This window comes from Danio rerio, chromosome 25, assembly GCF_049306965.1.
Source record: "Danio rerio strain Tuebingen ecotype United States chromosome 25, GRCz12tu, whole genome shotgun sequence".
Classification (NCBI taxonomy): domain Eukaryota; kingdom Metazoa; phylum Chordata; class Actinopteri; order Cypriniformes; family Danionidae; genus Danio; species Danio rerio.
The window spans coordinates 33,573,554-33,597,448 of NC_133200.1; the positions used below are offsets into that span (position 1 = coordinate 33,573,554).

At 37.1% G+C, this 23,895-nt stretch overlaps 1 protein-coding gene across 17 annotated transcripts; it reads left to right on the forward strand.

The window, feature by feature from the left end:
• Positions 1-1,939: 1,939 nt before the first annotated feature.
• Positions 1,940-22,004, forward strand: syt8 (synaptotagmin VIII). Of its 17 annotated transcripts, none has more exons than XM_073941663.1 (10): positions 1,940-2,103; positions 2,196-2,350; positions 9,257-9,383; positions 9,607-9,776; positions 12,020-12,115; positions 15,043-15,210; positions 15,805-15,972; positions 17,840-17,957; positions 19,200-19,333; positions 19,820-22,004. In XM_073941663.1, the coding sequence occupies exons 3-10, from the start codon at positions 9,284-9,286 to the stop codon at positions 20,057-20,059; spliced, it is 1,194 nt and encodes a 397-aa protein (XP_073797764.1). In that variant the 5' UTR covers positions 1,940-2,103; positions 2,196-2,350; positions 9,257-9,283; the 3' UTR covers positions 20,060-22,004. The 17 variants fall into 17 exon arrangements, 9 of the variants coding, with proteins under 9 accessions (XP_073797764.1, XP_073797768.1, NP_001352218.1 ...); XR_012399746.1 differs by having other exon boundaries at positions 2,097-2,350; positions 19,820-21,215; positions 21,562-22,004; XR_012399747.1 differs by having other exon boundaries at positions 2,097-2,350; positions 19,820-20,240; positions 20,411-22,004.
• The last annotated feature ends 1,891 nt before the right edge of the window (positions 22,005-23,895 follow it).

A 23,895-nucleotide genomic window follows, 5' to 3' on the forward strand; every position in this document is an offset into this window, starting at 1 on the left:
CTTCTAGGCTAGAGCAAACTCCTACTCCCTCCTAAAATTTATGACTCTTTTTTTTTTTTTTTTTTAATTTATTTTCTCTTTTTTTCGCCCTGCTGAAAAATCCAGCTTAAACCAGCCTAAGCTGGTTGGCTGGTTTTAGCTGGTCTTCCAGGCTGGTTTTAGAGGGGTTTTGGCCACTTCCAGGCTGGTTTCCAGCCATTTCCAGCCTGGTCTTAGCTGGTCAGGCTGGGAGATGACCAGCTAAAACCAGCTTGACAGTCATCTGGGTATTATAAAAAAAGAGACAATATTGTAAGATTCACATAGTTTTACGGATTTTAAAGCTTTAACATTGCTGGAGGTAGAGATTGTATTTAAATAATATTTCAAATCTTTACAAAAAATAAGAAAAAGGGGCTTTACAGACAAAAATTTGCATTTATGTATAAAAAAATGTTGCTAGTAAAATAAACAGATTTATTAGAAAATATTTATCTTTAACTTTATCAACATGATAAAAACCAAATAAAACATCCTTGTATGACAAAGAAAAATTATATAAATGAGAGACACATATAAATAAACTAAATTCTTTCCAAAAAAAAATCTTAATATGGGCACATTCCCAAAAAAGGTGATCTACAGATTCATCTATTATTCTGCAAAAGGAACAAAGGGGATCCTTTTCAGGAAGCATTTTTTTTAATGTAAACATTCACTGGATAAACTCTATGTAGCAATTTGAAGGAAACCTCTTTAACCTTATTTGTGATTAGAAATTTGTTGGGTAAAGACCGCACAATCTTCCAAGGAATGTCATAAAATAAATTACTCCAGTGAAATATGACATGAGGAATAGAGGTTATTTCATTCTGAAAAAGATGCCGAATCTTTCTATTTCTGAGAGAGGGGTAAAGCAAGAAACAAATTTTTCCAATTACTGTTTCACAAGCATTAATTAATGAAGTAACAGGAAGAACAGAATGAAGAGAGTTTTTAATAAGGGTAATATCACGCTGCTTTGTTTACTGCAGCAAACAAGGGAAACAGGGTCATTCCTGCTGTTGTAAAGGCGCCACCTGCTTGATGAACATTTTTTCAGTATATAAATACAGTTTTAGGATTCGTTTCTTGCAATCAGTATTTAGTAAATATATTGCAGGTTAACATGTCGGCAATGTAACTGGCTGAAACCTGAAGTGATGATGAGCTCTTGAAATGTATGCAAAGAGTCTTTAAAAAAGATCTTAAAAGGTATTGAATTTCAATCTCTGATTCCTGTATAGAGAAACCCAAACAGTTTTTCTATTGAGTTTCTCAATTTGATCAAAATATTAACTGAACTTGACTTTTTTAAAATAAATATTAGGAAATGAAAATACAACCTCATTATTTTCTTATCATATTTTATTTTGGTCCCACTTTATATTAAGTGTACTTAACTACTATGTACTTACATCAAAAAAATAAATACGATGTACTTACTGTGTTTATAATGTATTTGAGAACACTTGTGGTGCTTTTGAGTTGAGATAGAGGTTGGGTTATCGACAGATTTGGTAGCATGGGTAGGTTTAAGGGTGGGTTAAGGGGTAAGGGATGGTCAACAGTGTATTTACAAATGTAATTACAAAAGTTAATTACAGATGTAATTACATACATGTATTTAATCAAGCATAAGTACACAGTAAATACATGTATTTTCACAATAAGTACATTGTAACAAACTATTAGTTTCTATGTAAGTACATATTAGTTAAGGCCACTTAATATAAAGTGGGACCTTTATTTTTTCTAAATGACTACATAAAGATTTAAATAAACTACTGCAGTTGAAAATTATAAATAAATACTTCAGGTTGATCTGAGCCATGTGTCAGGTTACTGTTCATATTTAAACAGTAGCTGGTGTGGCAGGGCTGGTTTCTGCTGTCATATTTGTGTGTTTTCTCTGCTCATCACAGCAGATCAAGCACCATCAAAAAAGCAAGAAGGAAGCAGCTCATGCCTTAAGTTCTGTCAGCACTTAAATGACTTCATTCAGCTCTTCCTTAAAAATGAATTTGAGTATCTTGCATTTGATAGGGTTTTTTTTTCTCTCATGCCTGTTTATCTTCATACAAGGTGTGCACCTAGTATTATACAGGAATATGCAGAGGCAGTTTTGTGTATTATTGAGGTGTGGCAGGTGTCTAACATTTCTTTCCATACCGAAGGAACACTTTGAGAAGAGCTGCCTATGAGTGACCTGGTCTTATTGTCAAATTACTTTTGGATTCCAGCACAAGACAATGACTGAATTGTTTAATGCCGCAGAAGTGGACAAGAAGGCCTGACAGGAGGACTGGAACACAGAGTGGAGAGTGAAAAGGCAAGTTCAGTTATAATAGACGTCATTCTTCTTTCTAGAACTGTTTTATCTAGGTCAATCAACACGGATTGTGTGTTGAGTATGGGCAAATCTCCAAAAGTAATGTACCTTTTTTAAGTTGTGAAAGTGAGTCCTCTACTTAAAGGTGCTTAAATCAAGATTCTGCCATTGTTTACGCATCTTCTTCTGCTTGTCCCAAATCTGCTCGAGTTTCTTCTGTTGAACATATAGGATGATATACTGAAGAATGCATTAGAAAACAACTGCAGTTGGCTTCCATAGGAAATTTTGCTCTCATACTATGCATGCCCATAGCTGTTTTGTTCAACAGTCTTTAGAATATCTTGTTTTGTGTTCAAGGGACTCTTAAATGTTTAAAATTACTTGAGTGCGGTGGTGGAAAGAGGACTGAAAAAACATACTTCAGTAAAAGTACCATTACTTGGGCAAACATGTAGTGCAAGTAGAGAAAAAGCATCTGTTGTAAATATTACTCAAAGTATGAATAAAAATTATCCTATTTAAAAGTACTCAAGAGTAGTAAGTACTAAGTAGTGGGTATTACACTGTGAAAAGCTTTTTCGTTTAAATGTAATTTGTGTGTGTAAATGTAAAATTCTGTAGTGCATTTAGTTGTTGTTTAAGGACATTTCGGACATCTGTCATCGTATCACTTATAGTCTAAACAGTCTCTGAGTCATTGCGTGTGAAGGTTTTGGACAACTTTTTGGAAACTATTAATGCTTCCAAACAGTGTGCTGCATTTATAAATCACCCATGTCTTGAAGTTGATTTACTTTCTATGTGCGATTTAATTGGACAAGAATCACAGGACTGATTTTTGTAATCCCCATAGACAAGAACAAATAAAGTAGTGCCTGCTGGTTGAAGGAAAGTAGTTGGATAAAAGTACTGATACTGCACTAAAATGTACTCAATAGAAAGTACACATTTAAAAAAAAAAACTTAATAAATTACAATTCCTGAGGAAAAAAACTACTCAATTATAGTAGTTTGAGTATTTGTACTGTTACTTTACACCACTGGTGTAGTTGTAGTAAATTAAAACTGCTTCAGTTCAGTATTTAAATGTTACAGTTGAAGGTCAGTTCACTCTTTATGAGCCAGATACTTTCTTATCAACTCTCCATGTGTCTGAAAAAACATGCACTGTAAAAAAAATAAATCCTTAATTTTTATGGTTTATTTCTGGCAGCTGGGGTGCCGGAAATGTTTTTTTAAATTACAGAAATTAATTTTAAATACCGTAAACTAACTTTTTAGAAATATAACTTTTAATAAATATTAAATAACAGAAACTTACCAGAGATTTAAATATAGGTACATTTCTGTAATTTAATATTTGTTATTTTACAGTAAATTTCTATAATTTAACTACCTTTATTTTCAACAAAATCTCACGGCAATTCTTAACTTTTTGATTTAGTAGCTAATTCGTATGAATTCGTACGATCTAATTTGAACAATTTAGTATGACTTGCTCATCCCCCAGTGACAGTTGGGTTTAGCGGTGGGGTTAGGTGCCACGCCTCCTTTTTAAAATTTTTGAATTAGCCGCTAAACTGGCAAAACGTAAAATACTTACGTTTTCTCGTAAGATCAGGCTGTTATTTTCCTTTTTTTCCCGACACCCTAGCTGCTGGAAATAAACCGTAAAATTAAGGATTTTTTTTTTTACAGTGTGTGCAATCCTTGGTGTGCTTCACACAGATTTGACAAAACACCTGTTGGACACACTCTTTCCCTTCTGTATGCTCTGTATGCTGCTGGAAGATGAACCGTCGCCCCAGTCTGAGGTCAAGAGCACTCTGAAGCAGGTTTTCATTCAGGATGTCTCTGTACATTGCTGCATTCATCTTTCCCTCTATCCTGACTAGTCTTCCAGTTCCTGCTGCTGAAAAACATCCCCACAGCATGATGCTGCCACCACCATGCTTCACTGTAGGGATAATGAGCGGTGCCTGGTTTTCTCCAAACGTAACACCTGTCATTCACTCTGAAGAGTTCAATTTTAATCTCATCAGACCAGAGAATTTTGTTTCTAAGGGTCTGAGAGTCCTTCAGATGCTTTTTGGCAAATTCCAGGCGGGGAGTGGCTTCCGTCTGGCCACTCTACCATACAGGCCTGATTGGTGGATTGCTGCACAGATAGCTATCCTTAAGGATCTCCTCACTCCACAGAAGAACGCTGAAGCTCAGAGAGAGTGACCATCGGGTTATTGATCACCTCGCTGACTAAGGCCCTTCTCCCCCAATCCCTCAGCTTAGATGGCCGGGTATTGTGTGTGGAATTTTGAGGAAATAAATGAATTGGAATAAGGCTGTAACATAATGAAATGTGGAAAGAGTGAAGCACTATCAATACTTTCCAAATGCACTGTAAATGTAAATACCTTTTTATGTGTCTTTCTTATTCTTTCTCTATATTTCATTATCATGTAAATATTCTAAAGTCATTATAGCCTTCGGTTCTACAATCCAAATACTGAACAGTAATAGAAATGTGAACAGGTTAAAGTTGGCGCCAATAGCCTAGTGGTTAGTGCGTCGACACATAGCACTAACGTGCTCATGGCGACCCGAGTTCGATTCCCGGCTCGAGGTCCTTTGCCAATCCTTCCCCTATCTCTGCTCCCCACACTTTCCTGTCTGTAAAATCTCCACTGTCCTTTTCCAATAAAGGTGAAAAGCCCTAAAATAATAATAATAACAAAAAAGAAATGATAAAAAAGAAAAGTGAACAGATTGATTACACTCTTGTTTGACCAAATGATTAAAGCCTCAGTGGTTATGACTTTTCATTAGTGTAGTATAATGCCTCTTTCCTGAGCCGATCCAACTTCGGCAGTGGGCAGTGACTTCCTTCCCGTCTCTGTGGCTGGCATACATTCACACGCTTCAGAGATGTGTTTAGAAAATTCATCTTCATGTGTTTAAGCTACAGCTGAGGAGGCAATATCATACTGAACTATTCCAACAGTGAGTGTTACTAACGTGAGTTTTTTTCTGCTCATTTGATGTTGTAAATGTGTATTCATGCTCTGTTTCATTTCTCATTTTGAGACAATATATCTGTTACTGTTATGCAATATTAATGCATGCTTCTTTTAATGTACAATATTAATTAATCTCAAAGCTGTGACTTACTACTTCTTTACTGCATTGCAACAGACTTGGTTGTGAAAATGTTGCAATGTGACCACAAATATTTTGCTTGCATTGTTCCATTTTTATTACCATGTTTCACTGAAAAAGAATGTTATCTGTACACTTTAAGCACACCCAGTTTTGCTGGAGTGCGGGCGACTGTCAACACTAGACTGTTTAACATTGGTGGTTACTAAATGCTCTTTTGGTCATGTAACCAAGAAGAGTTTAATGAGTTAACTATACACAGTTAAAAAACACTATAAACTATGATGCTAATGCATTTATTTCCTTGTATAACCTTGTTCCTAATAACTATTATTGTTTTATTGAAGGCAAGGCAAGTTTATTTAAATAGCATATTTCATTCACAGTGGCAATTCAAAGTGCTTTACATAAACAGGTATAAAAGAGACGAAAGTAAATATAAAAATGATTTAAAAACTAATAAAGATGCGTTAAAACGGGTTATAAAAAGATGAAAAAGAAGAGGAAATGTATAGTAGTGTGATCTGTCGGACGTAGCACAGCGCTCATTCAGTAAAGGCACAGCTAAACTGATGTGTTTTCAGTCTTGATTTGAATGTGCCGACTGTTGGAGCACATCTGATCATTTCTTGAAGCTGTTCCAGCAGTGAAAGCCGATTCACCCTGCTTTGACTGAACTCTTAGAATTTCTTTTTTATATGATCTTAAAGATCTGAGTGATCTGTTGTGTTTGTATTCAATTAGCATATTGTAATGTATTGAGGTCCTAGGATATTTAGTGATTTATAGACCAGTAATAATACTTTAAACTCTATTCTGAATGTAACTGGGAGCCAGTGTAAAGACCTCAGGACAGGTGTGATGAGCTCTGATTTTCTGGTTCTGGTCAGAATCCTGGCCGCAGTGTTCTGGATGAGCTGCAACTGTCTGACTGTCTTTTTGGGAAGGCCCGTGAGGAGGCTGTTACAGTAATCCACCCTACTGCTGATAAAAGCATCAACAAGTTTCTCTAAATCTTCACTGGAAACAAAACTGCTGATTCTTGATATGTTTTTGAGATGATAGTATGCTGATTTACTAACTGCTTTGACATGACTATTGAAACACAGATCTGACTCCAGAGTCACACCAAGATTCTTGACCTTATTTTTTGTTGTTTGAACCTTAGTGCCAAGGTACGCATTCACCTTGAGAACCTCATCTCTGTTCCCAAATATAATGACTTCAGTTTTCCCTTAGGAACATTCATTCATTCATTTTCTTGTCGGCTTAGTCCCTTTATTAATCTGGGGTCACCACAGCGGAATGAACCGCCAACTTATCCAGCAAGTTTTTTACGCAGCGGATGCCCTTCCAGCTGCAACCCATCTCTGGGAAATATCCACACATACACATACTCATACACTATGGACAATTTAGCCTACCCAATTCACCTGTACCGCATGTCTTTGGACTGTGGGGGAAACCGGAGTACCCGGAAGAAACCCACGCGAACGCAGGGAGAACATGCAAACTCCACACAGAAACGCCAACTGAGCCGAGGATCGAACCAGCGACCTTCTTGCTGTGAGGCAAACGTGCTTCCCTTAGGAACAGTTCTCTTATTTATCTATCCTCATGCCATAACAAACATATCAGGACACTTTTATGGTTATTTCTGGAGCTTGATATAACTCTAATGTTTGTTTAATTTCTGATTGTGCCTAATTTTGTATTTCATATTAGACTGAAATGACAATTTGCTTTTTAATGCCCACACCTAGTCACTCCATTGAGTGCATTGTGTCTGACATTGCATCTCTGAGATGGGGAGAGATTGGGAGATGGGTTATTTCCTTTTTTTCAGCAACACTGTATAAAAATTTAAGCCAGTACAACAACAACAAAACACATAATTCTTATTCCCTTTAGTTTTGTCTTGTTCACTCAACTTTGAATACATCAGCTGCACTGACCTCAAATTATTTGTCATTAATACAACAAAACATTTAGTTGGGTTAACAAGATTATTCGTTTTCTGGAGAGGTAAACTACTTTGTAACAAAACATGGGCCATGAAACCCTCCTGTCTCAGCAGGGTGTTTTCACACCTGTAATTTGAAAAAAGTCAGGAAAGTTTTGGGTGAACTATTCCCATGGCCGGACCAAGCTGAACTGCCGCTCCAGGCAAAAGACAACATGCCACCCTCAACCTGAAAGTGAAAACGAAAGGGACCGGTTAGCAAAGTGAAGACCGGGGGTGGGGGCACTGAGGACGCGGGTGGTGAGGGTGGTGTCGTGGACGCCGCCCTCTCTATTTTTCCATCCTAGGCGACCGCGTATGTTGCCTCTATGAATGCGCCAGCCCTGACTATTCCTTTAAAGCAGAGATGCCCAAAAAAGGGCCTGCGGGCCAAAGTTGACCCATGGTAGCCTTTGATTTGGCCCACTGACCAATCAGAGAAGATACTTATATGTAATTATTGATTCGATTTAATTATTTATATATATGTATATATATATATATATATATATATATATATATATGTATATACACACACACACACACACACACACACACACACACACACACACACACATATACAACAGTTCTGTCTTGTTCTCAAATCTGATTGGCTGATAGCCGTGATTTATTTAAGTAATTTCAGCACCCGTACAGCCTCTTTACCCTTTGTGTATTACTCCGCCCACATACAGCCAGTAAAAAGCCGACACTACAGATCTAAAGTTAAAAAGTTGCTTGCTCAGCTGTAACTGTCAGCTTATGATTTAAATCCAACGTGGAAGAAAGTAGTTCCTCATACAAAAGGGTTTTGAGACTCTCCATGTTTGATTTTGTTTTTATATACACAATTATGCTGCAAACTGTTATATAAATGCAATATCACACTCGTAGCAGTTCGATATGGCTGTATATCGGCACTGGTGGGGGCACTAAGGTACTCGGCCTGCGGCCTCATGCCAACATACGCCTCCCACCACTGCCGATATACAGCCATATCGCACTGCTACGAGTGTGATATTGCTCATATATATATATATATATATATATATATATATATATATATATATATATATATATATATATATATATATATATATATATATGTGTATGTATGAATGTATGTATATATATATATATATATATATATATATATGTATGTATGTATGTATGTATGTATGTATGTATGTACGTATGTATATATGTCTATATATATATATATATATATATATATATATATATATGTATGTATGTATGTATGTATGTATGTATGTATGTATGTATGTATGTATGTATGTATGTATGTATGTATGTATGTATGTATGTATGTATGTATGTATGTATGTATGTATGTATGTATGTATGTATGTATGTATGTATGTATATATATACATATATGTAGTGCCACCTGAAGTTGTGTCCTAAAATTAGCATTTTTCTCAGGCTTCTATGTATAAGTTCAGTAACTTCTCTTTTATGTCAATTAATGTATTATTTTCATTGCCTTTAATGTGAAATTAGTGAACATAAATAATATAATACAGTTATATTTAGCTTTGGCCCACCACCCTTAATTAAGTTTGGTTTTCGGCCCGTCATAAGAAAAGGTTTGGGCTCCTCTGCTAACTTAATGTTGCAATATCATTTGAACCAGTAGAGGGAGTCGCAAAACAATATTACTAACTCAACTAAAAAATGTTCAAAACACTTACCAGCAGCTATGTTTTTATTGATATGTATATTTCCAGTGACCCACAAGTCTCATCCATTTAACCATGACGCCCAGACCATCAGTAAAACCAACTAAAACCCCTCACACCAACACCACAACAGCTGCTCCGGGGTTCCTGCCCTCTTTACTGGACAGGATTCCTTGTGAGTATATTAAATGAATCTTTAACACCTGCTCCAGTCCACGCCATATCTAATTGCACCCCTTGCGCACATTTCTTGCTTCTCAATTTTCACTTGTCACAAGCTTAACTTGCCTTAAGTCCCCTGGCCGTGGTTTTACCTCATCCTTTAGATGTATGTCATGGCGTTACGTTGGACCGCTGCTGTGATGTAAGATGGACTGTTATTGTTTTTGTCATAACAGTGCCAAGATGGGCCATCTATGCTATATTTGCTGCCATCGTCCTGCTCATTCTTATCTGTGTGATATGCTGCTGTGTAAAATGCTGCTGCAAAGGGAAAAAGAAGAGGAAAAAGAAGCCAGATGAGAAAATCAACATGAAGGGGATCTCAGGGACTACAACCACAGCACTGGTGAGAGACCTTTCCAAAAAAGAAACCCTTATTCTTCTTAGCTCAGTTAAGTTTATTTGTTTACAGGTCAAACCACATTAATCAACATTAGCATACTGTAAAATGTGCGGGAATTATTTTTCATCTGCAGACCCTTGACAGAATGTTAAAAAGTCACACCTAAAAATGTATTCAAAGCAAATAACACTAAATACACTATCATAAATATGTGTGTATATTTATTTTTTTAACATTTGTCTGATTTAGGTCAGTGTCTGCTTGTGCTTTTTATTTTTCTAAAAGTATGGAGTATATTTTATATAATAATTATTTGATGCAGGCACAATGGATGAAATTTTGAGGCAAAAAATGAATAACGATCCATTGTCTAATTGTCAGTGATGTAAAGTAGTGATGGTCAGTGGTTTTCTGTTGGTCACCATTCTTGATAATGTGGATTCCAAAAAAATGAGTAGATTTGCATCTTAATTGATTCGTAAGAATGACAAATACACTCAAAAAAAAAAATTTGTCGAATGAACATGATTTAATCGTGGCACCCTTTATGCATCTAATCCAATCAAGTAAACCTGAACTGCTTTGAACATGTTGTATGAACACAAAGCACATTTGTAGATAAAACATGGTTTCAATATGTCAGTCTAGCTTCTTTGCAACTAATTGACTCAAAATGTTTGTATTGTGTTATTCTAATTAAAATGATTCTAATTTACTCAATGTAACACTAAAGCTTTACTTTAACAAAATTATGGATTGTTAAATCAGCTAGTAAATTTCTTTTTCAATATTGTTGTTTAAATTCATTCATTTTCTTGTCGGCTTAGTCCCTTTATTAATCCGGGGTCGCCACAGCGGAATGAACCGCCAACTTATCCAGCAAGTTTTTTACGCAGCGGATGCCCTTCCAGCCGCAACTCATCTGGGAAACATTCACACACACACTCATACACTACGGACAATTTAGCCTACCCAATTCACCTGTACCACATGTCTTTGGACTGTGGGGGAAACCAGAGCACCCGGAGGAAACCCACGCAAAGGCATGGAGAACATACAAACTCCACACAGAAACGCCAACTGAGCCGAGGTTCGAACCAGCAACCCAGCGACCTTCTTGCTGTGAGGCGAACGTGCTACCTACTGCACCACTGCCTCGCCCTGTTGTTTAAATTACATTTTTTTAAATGACAGTACTGTTAAGCAAGATCTAAAATTAAGTAATTCAACACAAAAAGGGCAGAAAACATGTTATATATATATATATATATATATTTTATTTTTATTTTTTTTTTAGCAGGCACCAATCACATTTAAACAAATTTCTTCTTTAATATTCTGATACAAAATGTAATATAATATCCAAAATTGTAATATGTAATATAAAATGTATAAGAAACATTTAGCCAACAAGCATCCGCTGTGTAAAACACATGCTGGATAAGTTGGCGGTTCTTTCCACTGTGGTGACCCCTGATAAATAAAGGGACTAAGCCCAAGGAAAATGTATAGATGAATATAGAAAATGTACTATACCCATTTTTTAACTCATGAATAATCAGTGCAGGGATATTTCAATGCTATTCTGACCATTGAACAGGAAAATGTCTCTTTTCGTAATTTCCACAATCTGGTCTCTATACTTTAAGTAATCACAAATTGTGTGGTAAATAAATAGTAAAATGCAATGTGGCTTTCTTTTGGTGGAAGTGTCATATTTGCCTAGAGATTTAACACTTGCAAGAAAGTTCTGGCTGAGTGCATTCCTATTGCTAAAACATGGCCATACGCCAGCAAACAATTTTGTGTTTAATAGACACCTAATTAGACATCTAAATGTGGACCGCTTGGTTAAAACAAGGCTAAACTTGGGCTGTCAGTGAAAATCTAATAGACGTCTTAGAATAGACCAAAACTAGACTAATCATCATATAGACAGATTACACAGACTTTATATGTGTACTTCATTTCTGGTTATTTGATGACTAGTCTAGTCTTGGCCTACTTTTAGATTTTCACTGACAGCCCCAAATTTAGCCTTGTTTTAGCCAAGATGACTATGTTTAGACATCTATTAGACATCTTTTAAAAACAAAAAATGCTTGCTGGGACTTTTTAGTAGAAAGTCAATGCAGTTGAAAAAATAGCTCAGAGCTTAAGCTTACAAACCTGTGAAAATCTACCCCTGAGCAATGAAATGTTCCCCTGGGTGGTATTCAGTAACGGCATACTGGATGTACTGGCAGGTCCAGCCTGAGACGGAGGACACTGAATATAGCTCGTCTGACCAGCAGAGAGGAAAACTGCAGTACTCACTTGAGTTCAATGCATCCAGATCTGAGGTGAATATTCAAGTTTTTAATCATTCAATAAACACATTTTTGCTCAAATTCATCTATTTGTGGACATAAATAATTAGGTTAATTACAGAAACTGACTATATTAGCCCCTTTCACACAGTGATACCAGTAAATTTCTGGAAAATTTCCGGAACGACTTTACCGGTATATTGAAAAAAGCGCTGTTCACACAGGCGAGGACGTTATGGAAATTTTCCGGAAAAGAGCATTCACACATCCATTCCAAAATACCGGTAAATTCTGACATCATTCACGACAAATGAGCTTTAAACGGCTGCGCTTGTATTTGTAAACATTTGACTAAATTACAAACTCTGTGGATGATCAATATTGTGAACAACTTTCGCAGGATCACTTTCGCATGTCGAGATGTTCATAATATGTGCGTGTGCAGGCGCTCATAGGCGCACGCAAAGCTTGAAGGTAAACAAACAACGGCTTATCATAAGCATCTCATCAATGATTATTTACACAGTTGGCATTAAGAAGAACATATAAACGTGATCTGACTAACTTCTAGCAGCTAAATGTGTATGGAAAAATATTCAAAGGCTTTTATCCTCACAAACCGCGCAGACTTAAATGCGTCTGACTGTTGTGATTGGCTAAAGCAGACGTCTCACGTCAGCACGTTCTAGACGTGCACGCGCTTATTACGGGAATCTTCCTTCTGCATTCACACAGCGCAGCATTCCGGCAAATTGCTTCTCTTTCCGGAAAATAGCCAGAACGAATTTACTGGTATTTTCAAAAAGGACCTGTTCACACATACAACCTTTCTGGAAAATTGGCGGCAATTTTCCGGAAAGGTCTGTATGTGTGAAAGGGGCTTCTGGCTTTTACAGAGTTAGCTTAGCAAAGCCTAAAGCCAACAAAGTTTGGGGGCTTCAAAAAAAAACACATCCAGGTTAGTGAGATCATAAATGCCTAACGCCCCATTCACATGGGGCATCAGTGTCAACCCTTACCTTACACTTTGAATGGGTGACGTCAGGTGTTGCCGTACTGCATTGTGAATCCGTCGGCGCCGCTTCAGAGGTGTTGTTTGCTGCAGAAGTTGGGACTAGCTCGATGGAAGCGTCAGCCAATCAGACCGCTGTATGCAAATACACCAGCTAGACAGTGGCCTATTGCTGACTGAATTTCATTGGCTGACGCTTCTATGACGATCGCATCAGGCCCAACTTTAGACACGCCTTCAGTCAAGCATTGATGCTGAAGCCCCATGTGAAGGGGCGTTAGGTTACACGCATTCACTATGCGCAGAGAAGGGGCATGGCCAGAGGCACTAATCTTACAGCAGAGAAATGATGTCCTAACGCTGCTTTTCCACAGAGCTTTTTCTGTTTCTGTATTTAGGCCAAAGAGAGAAGTGCTTTTAGTTTCATTTAAATTATGTTCCAGGGAATTATAAAAAAAGATATAGCTAACATTTGACAAAGGACAGCTTCCAGAGTCTCTCCCAGTTCAGTCCTGGATACAGATAAAAACTCCTGTAATCGAGGAAGCCTTGGATTGTGAGCCACAACTTGTAAGTGTTTTTATTTGTTAAAATTGATCAACTACATGCACAGTTTTTAGCATTAACAATATGTTGTAGCAAGGACGTAAACAATGATGTAAATAACAGAAAAAGCTGTTTGGCACCGCTAACAATTTAGCTACAAATTTATATTTATCAGTCAAACCGCTGTAAACACCAACACTCTACACCATCGTTGCAGTGTCTTACAATGCGGCAGCTTTCCCTGCGTTCTACATCTCCAAAACCAAACTTGAAAAGAAAAAAGTGAGAGCATTTCATATTACCTACACATGCTTATAACCCGAATATATGTGAAAGACACAGGTTTTATTTTAGAGAGTGAGTGTGAGATTCAGCTGTGTAATCTGTGTCATTTTCTATCTGATTCAGGCACTATCTGATACGGCTAACAGCTACCGTTTACACAGCGCAAAAGCGCGTGCTAGTAGGGACTAGAAGTGGTGACATGGAGCAGATCCACGGATCCCAGCACATTGTTAGTTGACCAATCAGAGCCTCTTGAGGGCTGGATTTTCAGAGGAACTAGAAAAAATGACTGTCGTTTTCATGTTAGCTGAGTAGCTGTATATAATCAAAGTAAGATTTATGAAAAAAAAATAGCATTAAGCATGAGCACACATTGCTTTGCAACATATAAACACAACCAAGCCTGTGGACCACTGCTTTAAGTAACATTTGCCGAATTTTGGGGTATATTCGGTTTATTTATGAGTATGAACTTCCTTATTGGAACTTGATCTCTGCTCTTGAAACTTTTGATGTTGAAAATTTTATTCTGTATTCTAACAAAGTGACTCTTATTGACATTTTTTAGGTTTGAAACAATATATTGTCTAAGAAACAATATATATATATATATATATATATATATATATATATATATATATATATATATATATATATATATATATATATATATATATATATATAAATACTGGCTCTTTACTACCAGGCTTTTGTACAACACCAACTCAGACAATACATCACTTATATATATTTCCTCCAACAATTTTTGATGTTGAAAAGTTGTAAAAAGTGACTTTTATTGACATGTTTAAAATTTGAAGTGATGTATTGTATATATATATATATATATACATATATATATATATATATATATATATATATATATATATATATATATATATATATATAATTTTTTTTTTTTACCAGTGTACTAGCATCTGTAGATATTCTTTGTCATAGTAGCTGTGCCAAAGTAACTTACCAAACAAACACATAAAATTTCATTATTATATTTTATCTTTAACATCACCCTTGTTTGTCTAGACTGGATTACCTACTAAACATGTGCATTAAATAGGGTATGAACTGAATTTATGTGTTCCCTATTTTATATTAGCTGACTGTAGGAATAAAAGAAGCCGCTGCTTTGAAAGCGATGGATTCAGGAGGGACATCTGACCCCTATGTGAAAGTCTACATCCTACCCAACAAGTCCAAAACATTTGAGACAAAAGTCTTCAGGAAGACCCTTAACCCCGTGTTCAATGAAAATTTCAAATATCAGGTAAATCAAGCAGCATATACATTTGATTATATGATATGGCCATAAATCATGTGGAAAAATTTTACCTTGTGACCAATGCTACTCAGTCAAGCTTATAGTAAGAGTTTACAGCGCACTGTAAAACCCAAGTCAACTTCATCTAATGAAATGAGTGTAGTTAACTCAAAATTTACTAAAAGTTAATTCTACTAATTTGACAAGAGTTTTGAGCTCAGTGTTCAAGGTAATGATTTAATTAAATACCTTATTACTCCAACTTAAATGGAGTTCACAGTACTCATAGAGATTAGTTTTTTAACTCAAATGGTTGTAACAATAGGTTTCCCCAAACGGTTTGAGTTGCCTTTACTTTTTGGGTTTTACAGTCCTCAGTTGGTTTGAGTTCTCTTCATTTATTGTGTTTTATTGTGCTTAAATTCCTTCATTTACTCAAATGAATCAAGTTCACAGTACTCATTAGGATTTGTTTTTGAACTTAAACTTTTTGTTGCAATCGTTTTCCTCAAACGGTTTGAGTTACCTTAACTTTTTGGGTTTTACAGTCTATGAATAAACAGTATCTAAACAATGACAAGGTGTTTTTACTAATTGTAGATCCCTCAAAAGGAGCTAACCGAGTCGACACTGGTGATGCAAGTGTATGACTTTAACCGATTCTCCAAGCATGACATTATTGGAGAGATCAGACTGAATCTGTCCACGGTGGACTGGAATCATGTGATTGAAGAGTGGAGAGATCTCAGCGAAGCTTCCAAACACGAGGTTTGCTTTAGTAATCCAACTTAAACATGTTTTTTAGATTGAATGTACAGTTTTTATATGGTTTGTATATGTAAACAATTCAATGGGGTATATGCACACAGACTTCTAATTCCAGCCACTCAGCCTCCTTGCTTCTGGAGAACTGTCTTTCCATTATAAAATCCCCATGTTAAAGATCTGATATCTTTAAAAATCTGTGATCTTCACTGCCTGATAGATATACAATATGAAGTGGGTCTCAGACTGGACAAGAAGCATTGCATTAAACTCCAATTTCCCTCACCATATCTTTAAAATATGACAGTTATTTTACCCCAGTATTTTCAATGAAGTTTCTGCACTCGCCTACTAATCCTGGTCATTTTACGCTTGAACAACTAAATGCCTGCTGATGTCTATTAAACTGAATGTATTTTAGTTACATTACAACATTGATGCTTTAAAAGAAACCTTAATAAATTGAAAATATTCACATTAGGCTTTCATCAGAGGTTTATCATTGGCTGTAAAACACTAGCTGTGCATAGCCCATTGGAAGTTAGGTAGCAGGTATAAAAATATGTTTCCCCTTAAACATGAAGGATATGTATGGTTGATGGATTATAAGAACCTAAAGTGTTCACCCATTAATTAAAATGATATTATTACTTTTACCCATTCTCATGTTGTTCCAAACCCCTAGACCTTTGTTTGTCTTCAGATTACAAATGAACATATTTTAGATAAAATCTAAGAGCTCCATCATCTCGTAGACAGCAACAGTTCCAGTTGATTAAGACCTAAAGGGGAGCTTAAAATATCCTCAACACAGTCCATTTGTATTCTGTGGTACAATCTGCATGTTTTCAAGAAACAAGAGTATTTTTGCGTGCAGAGTAAACAAAAATAAAAACTTTATTCAACAGTTTTTTCCCTCAGTGTCAGTATCGGGAGCATTCAGATATCACTCGTTGTCGCACCTCTGGCATATTACCTCAAATGTGTCTGTGCTTCAAACAAGTTGCAAACAGTGTTTCCAAAGGCATTCAGAGGGTATGAAGACACTGAGGAGAAGAAACTGTTGAATAAGTTAGTATTTTTGTTTTATGTGTACACAAAAGTCTTTATTTAGCTTGATAATATTTCAATTGAACTGTTTTTGGTACCTTTTTGGACTGCTTATAGAGGATGAGTAAGCCCTCAGATTTAATCTTAAATATCTTCATTTGTGTCCAGAATGACTGTATTGATTTGGAACAACATGAAGGTAACTAAAACACATTTTTAAATTGAAATGTAATAAAAATAAAGAAAGTCATTAAAAGCATGTTAAATGCACATGCTGCATGTGTTTGTGTTTGTTTGTTTGTGTGTGTGCGTGTGCGTGTGTGTGTGTGTGTGTGTGTGTGTGTGTGTGTGTGTGTGTGTGTGTGTGTGAGTGCGTGCATGTGAACTCTGTAACGACATTGTGTGTGACCACTTTGCAAAACGGCTTAAATTAACTCCATAACAAATACATCAAATAATCATTGGGAACATTTTTACTGTAGTATTTCTCACAAGCGTTACGTGAGATCTGGTTCCTTCATGTCTGTCACTGTGCTGTTTATCTGACGCAGCAGAGGTTGAGCCTGAGGCACACTCTGACAGGCATGTGGGCACCGTGGGCGGGGAGAACTAGCATTAAAGGCACAGGCAACAAAAACAGCTACATAGTGTTCTGAAAGCTATAATAAATAATAAATAATCTAATAAATAATCTAATGGGTGTTTTGAGCTGAAACTTTACAAATACATTTTGAAGACACAAGACTTATATAAAATCTTGAAAAAGGGGTAAAAAAAGGTGCCCTTTCACTGCATCTTACATTTTGTGTTCATATTACAGCAAGAGCATCTGGGAGAGATCTGCTTTTCTCTCCGCTATGTCCCGACTAGTAGTAAACTTACTGTGATCATTCTGGAAGCCAAAAACCTGAAGAAGATGGACCAGGTAGGCTCTTCAGGTGAGATAACTAAATGCTAAATAGTCATTTATTCTTAACAGTCCACTGCCAAAAACAACAACTAATAATTAATCAAAGTTTGTGATTGCAATTTACTTAAATACATTTCAACTATGTAGTGATTATAAAACAAGTGTGCTATGTAGGCTATATGCAACAGTTTCAGAATTTTAATAAAGGTTAATGTTTTTATGATGCTAAAATGACCAACGGACACTGAGGAAAGTTTCCTCATTTAAATTTATAATATAGAGATAACCAAACCAATGGATGGGAAAATAATATGACGTTAAAGTAGAGACCCGGGGCCTCATGTATCAATGCTCCGTATGCACAAAAACTTTGCGTACGCCAGATTTCATGCTCACGTTTGAATTTAGTAACAATGAAATGAACGTGGGAATGTGCATTGGTCAACTTCATGCCTGGCATATATGCATCTCTTGTGTGTGTTTTGTTTTTTTCCATTGGCGACTCCTAGAGGCAATTGTGTTAAATTACACATGACAAAGTGTCTTTGAGCCATGCAATGGCAGCTGTATGAGACAGGTTCCTCCGCATGTCTAGCAGGTATATAAGGTTTCCATACCATACAGTTGACCAGCCAAAATTAAAGCGAAAATTGCAGCGGTCGCCAGTTTGCCCAATGTGGTTGGAACTAAACTTTGCAGGACACCGGCCCTCCAGGACCGAGTTTGGACACCCTTTGTACAAATCGCCCATTTCCACTGAGCGCTATGGTTTAATATGGTACAGTATGGTACACATTTATGTGCGTTTCCACTGTTAGTGATACTAAAATAGCAACATCATAATTTTGCCAAGTATTATGCGATCCTGGCTTAACATCTATTTTGATCCTGGAGCATCATTTTTGTTTAAAAATGTAATCCATACCTATTCCCTAACTCTAAACCCAACCATAACTGTGAATTATTCCCAAAGTCAGTGGGAAATAGGTATGTAGAAGTGCATAAACCTAATCCTTAACATAAACGGTAAACGTTTCCTTTAATTCCGATTGGCTGATTGAAATGTTGTTCCAGGATCAACATAGATGTTAGTCCAGGAACAGGTCCTACTTGGTGAAATCAGGTTGGCGAAAATAACAAACACTACCATACCACTTTTTTTTGGCTCCCTTCCCAAAGGGTATCTATAGTATGGTACATCATGTATGGTATAGCAGGTATCTTTAGGTTTGGCATAGAAATTGACTATTGGTTTTGTTTTTGATTCTAGACCCTTATGTGAAAGTACAACTGATTCTTGAAAAAAAGAAGTGGAAAAAGAAGAAAACATCAGTGAAGAAGCGGACGCTCAATCCGTACTTTAATGAGTCTTTCACTTTTGATGTGTCTTTTGAACAAATTCAGGTGAGTGATAGCAAATATCTAAAGTAAAGAATATTTTCAATTGTCATATTTTTTATAGGCCCTAATTTCGTTATGCAGTTTGTCCTCAGATAAGGGAAGAACTTTAGATTTAAATTAATAATAATAATTCCTTACATTTATATAGCGCTTTTGTGGGCACTCAAAGCACTTTACAGAATGGGGCACAGCTAAAAACAAGACAATTTCTTCCATAATGGCTAGTGTGGCACAGATGCTAGAACCCGCCTTTATGCATGCGTGACATGAAGTGTATGGCAAGTGTAAACGCATAAATTGGATATGGGTCACAATTAAAACAACGTGTGAACAGACATGCAAACAAATCAGATATAGGCAACAAATCGGAATTGGGCATCAAGACCTGGCAGTGTAAACAAGGCCTTAGACTCTGGATTGACCCTTTTTTACAGTCTGTTTAGCTTTTTTCCTCTCTGTAAACTGTTTTACTCATTACTCTTCAAACAGAAAGTCCAGCTGGTCATCTCAGTGTGGGATCATGACAAGATGAGCAGGAATGACGCGATCGGCAAGATCTATCTGGGCTGTGATGCCACAGGAAACCAGCTGCGCCACTGGGCCGATATGCTGTCCAATCCACGCAAGCCTGTGGCTCAGTGGCACACTTTACTGTCCGCTGAACAGGTGGACACGACGCTGGCCCTGAAGCACACGCTAAAGATCCCATTCACAAACAAAAACTTCTGAGGAGCTTCCAATCTCAAAAATACACAATTTCCTTTATGCTTTTATTAAGTTATCCAGACCTTGGGACTACACAAAGGGACCAGTACCCTGCTGAAAAATTCAGCTTAAACCAGCCTAGGCTGGTTGGCTGGTTTTAGCTGGCCGACCAGGCTGGTTTTAGAGTGGTTTTGGCCATTTCCAGGCTGGTTTCCAGCCATTTCCAGCCTGGTCTTAGCTGGTCAGGCTGGGAGATGACCAGCTTGACCAGCCTTGCCAAGCTGGGGGTCCAGCCAAAACCAGCTATGTCCAGCTTTAACCAGGCTGGTCAAGCTAGTTTAGCTGGTCATTTCCAGCCTGACCAGCTAAGACCAGGCTGGAAACCAGCCTAGAAATGGCCAAAACCCCTCTAAAACCAGGTTGGTCAACCAGCTAAAATCAGCCAGCTTAGGCTGGTTTAAGCCGTATTTTTCAGCAGGGTAAGAATAAAATATCTAGTCTTTCTTTATTATTTATTTAAGAGGGTCTATAATGTTTGAGTGAGACATTCCAGTTTCTTAATTTTATCCAAGCTAACAGGGAACATTCATAGAAGAATTCTCAGTAAGATTCCTTTAAAGTAAAATACACTTAACAGTCATTTTTGTTCGCATAAACAAAGAAATGTAAGTGCTTCATAGTTTTTAATAGACTGCAAATGTTTTGAGGCATGTCATGTAATGATGAAGCAGTCAATGCTGAGGTTTGGAAATGCAGAAGCATGATGGTTGTATCAGGTTTGGCACGTGTACACACACATACACTAATTGCATTTTGATTTCTCTTGTGACTAAAGCAAGCTCTAGGAAAGGGTGTGAAAATGAGGCTGTCAGCACACGTTGGCCAATTACAGCTTTTTAATGAGGTTTCTTCCTTGAGTGAGCTTAATGAATGCTGAAGCTTGGAGAACTCCAAAGATGCTTTTGCACATTCAGGTTTTTAAACACTCAGGGACATTCTGAAATGTGGAATTCATTATTTTATGTAATCTGCTAGTACACAAGAAATTATAGTGGACAATCAGTTTTATCTTCTTCAAGATGTATTTTATTTAAATATATTGTGTATGTATCTATTGTGTATGTATGTGTCTTTGAAACACAGTCCTCCCTGCTGAAAAATCCAGCTTAAACCAGCCCAGGCTGGTTGGCTGGTTTTAGCTGGTCGACCAGGCTGGTTTTAGAGGGGTTTTGGAAACTTCCAGGCTGGTTTCCAGCCATTTCCAGCCTGGTCTTAGCTGGTCAGGCTGGGAGATGACCAGCTAAAACCAGCTTGACCAGCCTAGCCAAGCTGGGAGTCCAGCCAAAACCAGCTATATCCAGCTTAAACCAGGCTGGTCAAGCTGGTTTTAGCTGGATTTGGCTGGTCATTTTCCAGCCTGACCAGCTAAGATCAGGCTGAAAATGGGCGGGAGACCAGCCTGGAAATGGCCAAAACCCCTCTAAAACCAGGCTGGTCAACCAGCTAAAACCAGCCAACCAGCCTAGACTGGTTTAAGCTGGATTTTTCACCAGGGCTTCCTCTTTTGTCCAAAGCTACGCCTCCGGAAATCATGAACGTGCACTTTAAGGGCATACAAACACTATGTACAGTTGCCTTGAACCAGGCTAAAGCATGCTTGTCCCTCCTCCTGTCTTCCCAGATGGCCCGCTCTCGCATTACATTCTGGTCTGGGCACGCTTACATCATCGCTGTTCAGTAAGCGCTTTCACTCAGCAAAGTAGAGATTTCCTTATTAAATCGTTAAAGTCATTTGAGGTGCAGTGACATGCAGTCAAATATTTAGCCGAACAGATCAGCCACTTTTGACGCTCATAAACAATCATGAAGTCCACGTGCTGCAGGATTTAGGAGGTTTGCTTAAGGTGCAGCTGTCATGCAGTGAGGAGTTGAACAGTAAGAATAATTAATAAATCTATATGAAACAGTCCTGTAAAAGTCATGTCTCTTCTTCAGTTTCGGGCTCTGGCATGCTTTGCACTCATACTACAAGCGTACCACGCCTAAGCCCAACTGAACCGTGCGTGAGCCCGATTCAGCGCGCTCACACTTCTCAAACTATCCGGGAAACCGGCCTAAGCACAGTTCGGATAGCATAGTGTGAGTAGGCCCTTAGAGTTATACACACATACACTACAGCCAATTTAGTTCATCCACTTCACCTATAGTCCATGTCTTTGGACTGTGGGGGATACCGGAGCACCAGGAGGAAACCTACGCCAACACGAGGAGAACATGCAAACTCCTCACAGAAATGCCAACTGACCCAGCTGGGACTCTAATTAGTGACCTTCTTGCTGTGAAGTGACAGCACTACCTACTGTGCCACCAGCTAACTATATATATATATATATATATATATATATATATATATATATATATATATAGTTATTTTAAACTGCAGTATATTATTAATATTATTTCACAATACTGATCTATTATTGTATATACAGTACACGAGACACTTACCTACCCCAGATAATAGATTATGTGTGTGCATTATTCATCATTTGGTTGATTTTTTTAAAGCGTCTAATTTGCTTTATGTTCCAAAATATAAAAAGGTATTTAATGCATTAAATTTATTCCACCATGTGAAATTGGCTTTCACAGAAAAAAAAGACTACAATATTGACCACTTGCTGCTGACACAGGGAATGGTTTCCTTTTTCCATTTTGCTTAAGCATCACATAGGAAGCCACACAGCAGGTTTATGATCCACAGAAGTGGAAAAGTGTGTTGACATGACCTTTGGAGTCTCTTTTCCTACGAAACATCACTGCGCAGCTCTTTGATCTGATAAAAGCAGTATTACTAGCTCTCCATGCTGTGCAGCAAACACCACCTGCAAAGACAACACAAGCCGTGGGGTTACTCATGTGCTACACTACATATACTGCATATTGGAACTGTTTGAATGTTATTTTAAAAAGTAATCAATTCCTAACTGGATGCATTATATGCACATGCGCTTTCAGTGTCTTGGGATGGGTTTCATTTAGATTTGATTTATATTGATATCGATATTGCCAACACAATCTCACGGTAATTCGTAACTTTTTGATTTAGTGGCTAATTTGTATGAATTCGTACAATCTAATTCGTACAATTTAGTACGATTTGCTCATCACCCAATGACGGTTGGGGTTAGGGGTGGGGTTGGGTGCCACGCCTCCATTTTAAAATCGTACATTTTCGTACGACTAAACTCATACGAATTTGTCGGAATTAGCCACTAAACTTTCAAAACGTAAAATACAATTGTTTCTTCGTGAGATCAGGCTGATATCACTTATCGATACCGGTTCTTTTCGATACTACTGTATGTGCTATAATTTGATGCAAAATGCAAAAAGATCTTGAAAATTTTAAGTTATTTTACTACTGTTCAAATTCAGAGCAGTTTACAAATACCTGCAAGCTGACAGGAAGTATCGAAACCTAAATAACTAGTTTTTTAGTCCAAACCTGTTTGACACGCCGATGCCTAATGAGTCAGGAAGGTAAATAAGACTTCTTAACATTAATTCTCGGCCATAAGCCAGGTCAGAGACAACAGATAATTCTATAAAACATATATTGTTTGTACTCTATAGAACTGTCATAATGAATATTCATGGTAAAGTCTTTACTGTTATTTAGAATAATAATAATAATAATAATAATAATAGTAATAGTAATAATAATAATAATAAACAACACTGTAAAAAAAATTCTGTAAAAAAACGATGAATGGCAGAAAATTTCCAGCATATTCTACGTTTTTTTTTTTTTTTTTTTTTACGGAATTTCCTTCTTTTAGTAAACAAGAAATTCTGTA

Bases quoted from the DNA above. Each gene is read 5' to 3' on its own strand.
- syt8 (XM_073941663.1), top strand. From the start codon at position 9,284: ATGACGCCCAGACCATCAGTAAAACCAACTAAAACCCCTCACACCAAC. The intron at 17,958-19,199 runs GTGAGATAACTA...TTTTGATTCTAG, and splicing joins GGACCAGGTAGGCTCTTCAG to ACCCTTATGTGAAAGTACAA. The intron at 19,334-19,819 runs GTGAGTGATAGC...CTCTTCAAACAG, and splicing joins TGTCTTTTGAACAAATTCAG to AAAGTCCAGCTGGTCATCTC.